The 9688-nt window shown below is 41.2% G+C and overlaps 2 protein-coding genes across 4 annotated transcripts; both read left to right on the top strand.

Moving 5' to 3' along the window:
* Positions 1-2: 2 nt before the first annotated feature.
* LOC110015099 (proline-rich transmembrane protein 3-like) lies at positions 3-4708 on the top strand. 2 transcript variants are annotated; one of them, XM_023954792.1, is made up of 3 exons: positions 3-1109; positions 2232-2704; positions 2806-4708. In XM_023954792.1, exons 2-3 carry the CDS (start codon positions 2257-2259, stop codon positions 4440-4442), a joined length of 2085 nt encoding a protein of 694 aa, XP_023810560.1. In that variant the 5' UTR covers positions 3-1109; positions 2232-2256; the 3' UTR covers positions 4443-4708. The 2 variants fall into 2 exon arrangements, with proteins under 2 accessions (XP_023810560.1, XP_020558745.1); XM_020703086.2 differs by lacking the exon at positions 3-1109 and adding an exon at positions 1148-1272.
* A 1140-nt stretch (positions 4709-5848) lies between these two features.
* Positions 5849-9631, top strand: LOC100049323 (proline-rich protein 36). Of its 2 annotated transcripts, none has more exons than XM_011474727.3 (6): positions 5849-6114; positions 7698-7802; positions 7872-7990; positions 8077-8227; positions 8293-8411; positions 8488-9631. In XM_011474727.3, exons 1-6 carry the CDS (start codon positions 5889-5891, stop codon positions 9502-9504), a joined length of 1737 nt encoding a protein of 578 aa, XP_011473029.1. In that variant the 5' UTR covers positions 5849-5888; the 3' UTR covers positions 9505-9631. The 2 variants fall into 2 exon arrangements, with proteins under 2 accessions (XP_011473029.1, XP_020558748.1); XM_020703089.2 differs by having other exon boundaries at positions 7869-7990.
* The last annotated feature ends 57 nt before the right edge of the window (positions 9632-9688 follow it).

The raw sequence follows: 9688 nt of genomic DNA, 5'->3' as shown, positions 1-9688 counted from the left end.
GGACACATTTAGTCAATTGGATTCGGACACAAGATAATTTACATGTAATTAACTTTTTGCCCAAACTATCTCAACTTATAGTACAAATGTACTGTACAGCTGTAGTTTTTTATTGTTTTGTATAAGTCTAGCCTATTGTTTTTAATAAAAATACTTTATTTTCCAACTTTACAAAAGCGTCGTGTTTTCCCTGTAACAGGAATCTGACTTTCATTTCTACAATCCTATTTGTTGACATAGCCCGCAACACTGCTGATTGCGTAAATAGTAGGGGAACGCTTTGCGTGAAGTTTTAGGAAAGCCCGCTAAACACTGGACTACATGTGCCTTTAATAAAGTCTAACTTCCCCAGTCTGCCTTAAAGAGCCAGGCATGTGCCGGTGAGGGCGTCCCCTTGCTCTTTCCACAACAAACTGCCCCGCGCTGCTCTTAAGGTAGACCGGGTTAGATACCTTTTGCTAATAGGATGTGTTCATAGTCAACCGGCAGTGAAAGAGTTAATTTCCACTTTTTATTAAAACCTCCTGTGATATTGCAAGTACTATGGTGGAGCTGGTGTTGTCAATTATAAAACATGCATGACTGCATAATGTAGGTGTTTTCATGCATTCAGGAGAAAAAAGGTGAATTAAAGTGGTATTTTTTCCTGTATTGCATCACACACAAAAATTAACACCATCTGCAGCTCTTTGCAATTTTAACCCGAAGGTTGCTACAAAAGCTTGTTTATATTTACTCAGTCCATTAAATCAGCATGTTAGTTGCATGCACTGTAAATCAAAGTTAACTGGCTTGGTGGAACTTCCTCAGTCATTGTGGTGTCAGCTTGGCTTCATGTCTTCATGTGACTTTGTGACAGTAAGAATCTTAAAGTAATCCCTCAGGAGGCAGATTTACCATCAAACAGCTGCTGCAGGAAACCAGGTTTGTTGTGACCAGTTTCTCATCTACAACCTCTGAATATTCATTTTAAGATATTGTTTGTTCTACTTTTGCTGTTGTTGAAAGCTATCTTTAAGCATTTGCTCTGGAATTCACGGGATCCCCTCTTTGTTCTGGTTTTACAGGTAAGACAATGATGGGAGGTTGCCAAGATACCAGCTGGTTCGGTAAGTGGAATAAGCGGTCAGGTGGAAGATTTGATGCCTGTTAGTGTGCCTGTTAACTCACTGATGGTTGCGATCTTCATGGAGCGCTGTAGAAATTCTTGTGCTGCAGCTTCTCATATTGAGTACAAATTAAACGGAGGACGGAGAGGATAAGCAAAATCAGGTATCTTTACACTGTTAGCTTGTTTTAATGGGCGTTAAGAATATTAGTTTTAATAAATAAATTGTTTTCAAAAGAATAACATTTTGTTATTTGATAATTTCGTTGTAAACATGTTTGTTTGAGGGAAATTAACTTCTGTGTTTTAGCCACAATAATTGCTAATTATTTTTGAATGTTCATTTTCTGAGCATTACTATATGCTTTGTTAATTGTCAAAAGCATTAGACTGTACTATGCAAACCCCTTCATTCTATGTTTAAAATCAGTTTGCAGTTTTTGGTCCTCTGAGCTAAAAACCATGAATGATTGTTGCATTTTATTGGTTATTCATTCATTGTTGTAATGGATTAACTATTTTTGCAATGCAAGTCTTTTTGTGTAATAAAATGCAAATGACAGCTTGACATCTATGACCCAAAGGGTGCAAACAGATCAAACTGTGTCATTGTGAGAACCACCATGCTTTCATTTTGTTGTGTTATGCTTTGTTTGCGCTCAGATTAACAGTCAGGGTTATAGAGTGTGCAAACCCTCCAGATTACACAGGGAATTACAGGATTAAAGCAAAAGATCGTCAAAGGATCTGTGTGACTTCTAACCAATTCTTACCACTTTCAACTGTTTAATATTTATTTGGAAGTGTCTAGAAATGCCATCAAAGTTCTGGTTCATTTGTGGTCTTTTGGACCATTGAATGCATTGATGGTAGGTTGTAATTTTTTGGCCAGGAAGATAATAATCTGGTTGTTAATCTAAAGGGAGTTTACGGGAAGTACTCGAAAACTGGGGGACCAAATAAATGAATGAACTAAATACATTATAAGAGGTTTTAATATCACAGTTGTCCTAACAGAATTGCTTTAGAAGCAGCAGTAAAACATTTAAAAATTACTCTTTGAAGTGTAATTGTACTCAGATTTTTATGTTAATTAAAAAAATGTTTCTTTTTCTCTCCACAGAGATTTTGAGCTTTTAGTTTTAAAAATGAGGAACTCGCTTTATTTCCCTTTCAGAGTAAATGTTGTACTCTTTATAATTGGAAGTCTTTTTCGAATATCCCACTTCGTGGACATCTCTGATGGTGGCACAGACAGAAGGATGTATGCGGCAGCCGGAGAAACAGTCCCGCATTCAGAGAGCTCTAATGAGGACATTGGAAACAGTTATGGCAGAGCAGCATCACCACAATCCAGCAATGACCCCATCAGCCTGGAGGAGAGGAAACAAGGCGGCTTTGAAAATCCTTCTGGATCTGAATTCCCAGAAAAATCCCAACCTGCCTCAGGCCCACATTACACGGGGGCACCCAACCAAGAGCTGGACAGAGTAAAAACATCAGTTAGACACAACACTCCCTCCTCTCTACTCTCAGAGCACGGCAGCCATTTAACAGGGAGTCCAGCATCTTCTGTAACATCTGACTCTCTGACCAGTAAGCAAATGTATATACTTTGACTCAACACCCTGGAATATCAGAGTTTAGTGTAGTTGCCATATTTGGAAAAACTTACTCGACATTTTTCTGTCTTTCAGGTTTGGACAAATTCAATCAGCCAGTCCGAAGCAGTGTTCATAGCCTGCCTGAAACTGGGGATCCCTGTGTGATTGGGGTCACACCTTGTCCCATTTTAACAAACGTCAGTGGAACCAGTCTTCTTTGGGGCGATATGAAGCGCACTCTAGCTTTTGCATGGGAGCTGCATGTCTTTGGATCTGCCAGCCTTTTCATTCTAATAGCTCTGCTGGCAGTTTTGGGGATGGCTGGAGCATTCTCTCTTCCTCATCCTCTCAGCAATATCTTGACCTTATCAAATAGTCTACTCTTTACAAGTGGTGCTTTGCGCGCCACCCTCCTACTGCTCGATCCTTATGGTACCCGGCAGGTCCTGCCTCATGCCGCTTTAGTTGCTCTACATAATGCTCCTCTGCAGGTACTCGTCTGGATACAAATTCTTCTTGCTCTGGTCGCAGTTAAAGATTTAAATATGTTACTTCTCTCAATGAAGCTGCAGCACCCGTGGATGATTGGATGTTTGAGCATGCTGCACTGTACCGTCTTACTTATTGCAGACCTGTACTCCTCAGCCTTGTCCCCTGCTCTGCCTCTGATGCTGCAAACCCTGTCTCTTTGCCTGGGGGGCCCTATGTGCTTGTGCATCCTCATAAAGTCTCTTTCCAGTCACCAAACATCTTTTGGATCTTCTGTACCCCAGTGGGTTTCCTCACAGAAGACAGAGCGACTGGGAAAGCGAGTGACCGCAGTGTGTGCTTTCATTGGAGTGTTGTGCTGCAGCCTTCAGATGTACAGCCTCCTCTGGCTTCACGGGCTTCTGGGAAACTGGAGGCGCTTTAGTTGGGGTTGGTGGCTCGTTCAGTTTTGGGCCAGAAATCTTGAGTTGGCATGGGGGTTCTCTCTGCTATTCTTGGGGTCTTGGATCTTCTGGACACCATCTAGGACTCACACAAGAGGGGACCATTGGCAGGGTAGAAGTGAGGCGTCTAAAAGAAAAGAGGAAAAAAGCTTGAGGAGCAAAGTGTTGGGCAGGTTGCAGAAAGGCCTGCTGAGAAAATCTGAGTCTTCTTTGGAGGACCTGATACCAAACAACTGGGACAAGTTTAAAATGTCTAGAACAGGTATCAGCAACAATGCGATGTCCCCATATGATGAAGAACCAGCTACACTCACGTCTGAGTACAAACATGATCCCTTCAGCAGCTGCTGCAGCTCTGACTCTCAGGCTGCTCTGTATTGGCAAAAAGTTGGAGAACGAGAATGTGTTCTTTCCCTAATAGAGTTTGACATGCGACCTCCATCTCCTATCAACTTGCGGCGCAGCATCGATAACGCCCTTCATCACGGACACCTTGTGGCAGGAAGTCTTTTCACGCCTCCGCCTCCCTCCTGGACTCACATCATGGGCGTGGAAAGAGACGGCGATCTGACAACAGCTCCTCCAGCATATGGAGGCTATGGGTGGATGTTGGACACAGAGTCCCTGTCTGCTTCTCTAGACCATTTCCAGGCAAAGGAGCCTGCACAGTCACTCAGCACCACTCCTGATTGTGATGCCAGCATTGGATCTCCGGCTGCTGTACCACAGGAAGAAGAAATGTCCTCAGTAATGCATCAGCCCGACTGGTCTGACGATGACTGCGTCACTAACCTCTGAAGAAGCCCCTCGCACTCATCCAGCCTTTATCCATGGTCATTATCGCAAACATTAACATGGATTTTTCAATACATTCGTATTAATTAGAATCAGGTCCTTTTGGATTGTCATGTTTAGTGTTTAGGACATCTTAACATTAAATGGAAATATCAAGAAAGAAAGCACTTAATATAAACTAATGTTTCACTTAGTAAAGCTGGTATCAAACGACATGCTTGTAAATGAATGTGCTTCCTTTATTATTTATAGATAAAAATTTGCCACTAATCTGATTTGCCTGAATGCTCATTTCTTCCTTTTTATGACTTTTTCTGTCAACAAATAATTAAATGTAGTGAAATTCTCAGATGCAGACCTGAGCTATTTTTTAAATATTTTTTGTGTTTCTATTTTTTTAACCCTTGTGCTATCTTAGATGACCCCCCCCTTACATTGACGTGTTCTCCCTACCATGACAAAGATGGATAAAGGTGGAAAGATTTCATGTAATCCATGGACACCAGTGAAGATCACAAATCATTGAAGAAAAAAGGTTCAGCGCACTGTCTAGTGGGTCTAGATGACCCAACTCCCAATGATAAAGTGCCTAGGATAGCACAAGGGGTAAAGAAATTTACCGCACAAAATGGAAGTAAATACAGTATAAAACACAATTTTACACAATAATATTCAAACATTCCAGGGGAGCATAGATATAACGTGCATTTTACATCAAAACACTCAAGGCTCTACAACCTTTATATATACCGGTACATATATCTTTACGGTTTAGGCCTTTGGTGATAAAATGGAGATGCATTTCAATTTTTTTTAATTTATATGGGAGGAAAAAATATTATGGGATTTTGCATTCATGGATATATCATTTTCCAAATACAATATTAACATTAATTATGAGGGTTTCTTTTTGAGTCCACATTTTTACAATGGAAATGTACAAAAGCACATGTTCAAATATCAGAGTGAAGTTGGGGTGAATATGTTCTTTGATAAATTGCAAACACTTTCTCCAAAAAAAAGTCTACTTTCAGTACAATTCCAAAAAACATGGTTAATTGTTTCTGGGTATTCTTTGCAAAAGGTAGTTAGGGTCAATTGTTTTCATGTGTCTTAGCATGAATTGATTGGTGGGGTACATTTTGTGCATTATTTTAAAAGAAAGTTCTTTCATCTTATTATTTATCATGAATTTTTGGGTCACACTCCAGCCTTTTCTCTAAATACTGTTGAGGACAAACTGTCTCCAGTAGGTTTTGGTGCAGAAATCTCTCTGATTCAAGGCAAACCTCAGCATTCAGGGTCATTCGAATACAAAAGCTGATCATGTAGCCCCGCCCACAACAGGTGCAACTCGGTGGTGATTGGTTGCTCAATTAACCAACATTCTACAGAACCTATATGAATGTCGGTTCGAATCCGGTGTGAGAGCTCAGCGGAACGTTTCTAATGCACACGCCTAACGTAACGACAAGCGGTGCGATGACGCTAAAAAGTGGGTTTTTGTTGGTGGTCATGGCGGTTCTCGCGTCCTGGAAGCTCTGCGCCGCAGATGCGGTGCGGGGCAGATATCGCCTTAGAAGTTTGGTGACGGGCCTGGAAGTCGATCCCGCGGCCCAAAAGAGGCTCGGTTCGCTCACATTCCGAAATAAGGCCGACATAAATTCAACAAAAGGCAAGTTCTCCTTTGGTTTCAGACTTTCTATGTGGTTCTGCCTCAAAGCAGCAGCTGCAGCTGCCTTGTCAATTATATGAATGTCAATTATAGTCAAACCTGAGATAAATGGATTTTCATTTCATTTGTAGCCCATAATCACTTATTCTGAAAATGACTCCTCAAATGTAATACAGAGAAGTTGAATTTTATTTTTTTGTTTAGTTATCTTTTATTATAGCAATCTGAAGTTTAATAGATCTCAGAATGACTTTGGGGGAAATGGGTATAAATGTAACTAGAATGCTCAGCATGCTTGTTCTAAACTTCTATTTTACAGCTATTAGGAAGTGTTTCTTTGGTGTCCTGCTCAATCTTTGTCTCCAATGCACCTGAGTCAAATCACCTCATCAGTTCTCATGTTGACCCAGGTCTGGAGGAGCAGGAAAAAGGGAATAAAACATGTAGAAAGAGTTGAGGACCATGGTTGATAAACCATTAGTGTCCAATGATCTCCCCCCCCCTCTTTTTTTCTAATGTCAGAGGCTACTATGGAGAAAAATTGACCAAATGGTTGGAGATCTGAACAGTTAAGTGTTTCCACCTATGCAGTTAAACTTTTGGATGGGCCTTTTTTTTCCCCTATAGATTCTGAAGAAATGAAAAAATTGTATCTGAGCAAAATGCAACGTGTAACATAAGTGGGAAATTGACTATTTTTGTTTTATTCTTGACTCATAGGAACTCAGACACCCTATTTTTTCCCCCCCCTTGAAGTTGAAGCTGGTTATGAACTCGAAGGACAGTGTCACTTTAACTGACCTTCAACCAAGTCTGACTTTTTGGCTAGTATGATGGATTTGACCAACTATATGAGCACAATGTATTTTTTTTTCTTCAGAGTTGTTGCCAGAAACTATAAAAACTTTTTAAGTCATTTGATCAGAATTGTCTAAACGTATTTTCTGCCGAACTATCAGATCATTTGATCTACCTTATAGTAGCACTTGAAACTTGTCTGCTTGGGCTCAGAGAACCATAACTGCACAACTAAAGTAAAATGCAAACATTGTGTTGATGCAGTCTGCACTTTCAACACTTACAGACCATTACTACAACCGGTCAAGGGACGGATTGCTGTTGTTGTTGGAGCATGTGGTTGTACTTTTTATTGTTAAAAGGCATTGTGAATGCCTCTTAAACCATATCTATAGAATACCAGCAAATGCTGCTGGTCTGGTTTTTACAATGTATTTTATGAAGAAGCAGTTGATCTTCAAAGTAGTTTTAATTTACTTGGATAATGACTCCTAAATTATATTTGGGTAATGGGACTTCATTTACTTTGTGTGGTTTTCATTCTAGATGCTGTCATAGGCTGCTTTTTTTTATTGTAGCCATTGAAATCTCTTCACAACTTACTTTTGTGCTCATGTTGAGACTAGATACACATGTCAGTTGCTTGATCTACCATTTAGATGTTGTCATTAATTTTATTTGTATGAAATTCAAGAAAATTTAAAGATAAATGGACAAAATGTTAAGTTTGAACATGCATGAGTAAATGATCAGAACTGTTTGACTTGAATACACTTTGTTTCCAGTGTTATCAAAACTACAGCAGATGGCTCCTTCGGTGCAGTGTGGTGACAACCTGATGACCCTTGCAGTCAAAAGGACAGGTGCTCCACCCTTTCTAGTGGACAGTGGTGGGTTCCAGATCACAACTGCAAATGCTACTTTATTTTTCTGTCGCCTAATAGTGTTCATCCCAGCAGGTCAGGCTCCTCTTGTTCCTCTGTCTCAGATGCCCCACTATTGTGGGTTTTCTATGAAGAGGTCCCGCAGAGATATTCAGTATTCCACGCCCTATCGAGGCTGTTATGTTAACAAACAAGTGAGTGCTATTTCTCCAACATGGAAAGTCAATGAGGCTCATCTTATCAGCACATGATGTTCAAACTTGGCGTTTTCTCTCTGTAGGATGGTGATTATGTACTGCCGCTGCGTTTAATGGGGGAGCCAATGGCCATGTCTTGTCCTACAACATTACCAATGCCATACATTTTCTGCTTTCCATCAAGGATGCTTGTCAGGATGGCAGGTGTCTCAGCTAATGAATTCAAAGTAAAAAGTAGGTAAAGACATTTATTGACTTTCTAACGTACCTAGACAATCATCTCATGATGAGCATTGCAGTGTCAGGCACATGGCAGCCCCTGCTGTCGGCCCATTCCTGTGGATTGACTTTTCAAGAACTTAACGGGGAGTTGGTGATCCTCGCTCCCTACAGAAAAGCCTCATGTATAGAAACTAAGGTATGACGTTGAACCTTTTTTTTTTTAACCAAAAAACAGAAGATTCATTTGACTGACCGGTTGTTTAACTTTTCAGGATGATGAATATAGGCTGTCTCTCCAGTGGGCAGACTTTGAACTCTTGGCAACATGTCCTCCTGTAGAGCAGACAGATATTGACAAAGGAACTAATGCTATACCCAGAGACACTGATGTCGTCATGCAGCAACCTCCGTACACTTTTTTACCAATGTATTCCCAGTACGGACAACACCAGTCGATGCACAATCCACCTCGTTTGGTTCAACTACCCCAACCGCAGCTCCCTATTCTTACTGCAGACTCTCCTGAAAGCCCAAAGGAGTCTTTGGCTCAGCAACCACCCTTTAATTTTCTACAGTTGCCTCCATTCTTCTATTTCCCCCCACCTGAATTACCAGCACAAGCACCTGGAAAAGAGAATTCTGCTGCTCCACAGATCCAGATGCCTCCCATGCTGCAGTCTCCCCCGATCCAGATGCCTCCCATGCTGCAGTCTTCCCAGTATAAGTTCCCCATGTTCCCACAGTTTCCCATGATGCCGGAAATTTCCCAACCGACGCCTTCTTCTGCTCCCACGACCACTAAGGCTTTGGTTACAACACCTCCACCTTCCACTGAGCCAAAAGGGAAGCATGAAGTTCCTCGCCACCCACAGTTTCCATTGCTGCCTCAGTATCCTTTTCTACCAATTTCTAAACCTTCATCTCCAAAGTCGGACGCCACCAATGACCCCAACATCGCCCAGCCAGTCAAACCACAGCACCAGCTTCATCCGTCGTTCTCATTCCCTGTGTTGTATCCTCCCCTTGATCCTCATTCTTCAAGACAACTCCAACAGACTCGGACTCCTGCCTCACCTGCAGAAGTCACAAAGGAGCCTCCTGCTCAAGAGTCATTTTACCAGCCACACCCACTCATGCCATTATATTTAATTCCTAAACAGGCTCCTGTACCTTTATTTCTTAATCCCTCTGATAACCCAGCCCAGTCTCAGCCCTTTTACCCAGCCATGCCTCATATGTATTCTTTCCTCCCTGAACAGAGGCAGGTGCAGCTTGCAAGAAGCTGGTGAGGGTACCTGCTCGGTACCATGTGACTCTATAGATCCCTTTCCTGCAGACTTAAAATCATTAGTGCAATGGTGAGATGAATCATAAATGCACAATCATGCAAGGAAATAAAGTTGAATTTCAATTAAATTGACTTATTTTTTTTAACCTGATTTAAAAAACAAATTAATTTGTTTTTCCTTTCCA

This window comes from Oryzias latipes, chromosome 5, assembly GCF_002234675.1.
Source record: "Oryzias latipes chromosome 5, ASM223467v1".
Lineage (NCBI taxonomy): Eukaryota > Metazoa > Chordata > Actinopteri > Beloniformes > Adrianichthyidae > Oryzias > Oryzias latipes.
The sequence above is the reverse complement of the archived record's forward strand: the minus strand, read 5'-3'. Positions and strand labels throughout refer to the sequence as shown.

What these genes read in the sequence shown, in the direction of transcription:
- LOC110015099 (XM_023954792.1), top strand. Translation starts at nt 2,257, where the DNA reads ATGAGGAACTCGCTTTATTTCCCTTTCAGAGTAAATGTTGTACTCTTT. An exon ending in AACATCTGACTCTCTGACCA is followed by an intron (nt 2,705 to 2,805) that starts GTAAGCAAATGT and finishes TCTGTCTTTCAG; the next exon opens with GTTTGGACAAATTCAATCAG.
- LOC100049323 (XM_020703089.2), top strand. Translation starts at nt 5,889, where the DNA reads ATGCACACGCCTAACGTAACGACAAGCGGTGCGATGACGCTAAAAAGT. An exon ending in CGACATAAATTCAACAAAAG is followed by an intron (nt 6,115 to 7,697) that starts GCAAGTTCTCCT and finishes CTTTGTTTCCAG; the next exon opens with TGTTATCAAAACTACAGCAG. An exon ending in ACCCTTTCTAGTGGACAGTG is followed by an intron (nt 7,803 to 7,868) that starts GTGGGTTCCAGA and finishes TGTTCATCCCAG; the next exon opens with CAGGTCAGGCTCCTCTTGTT.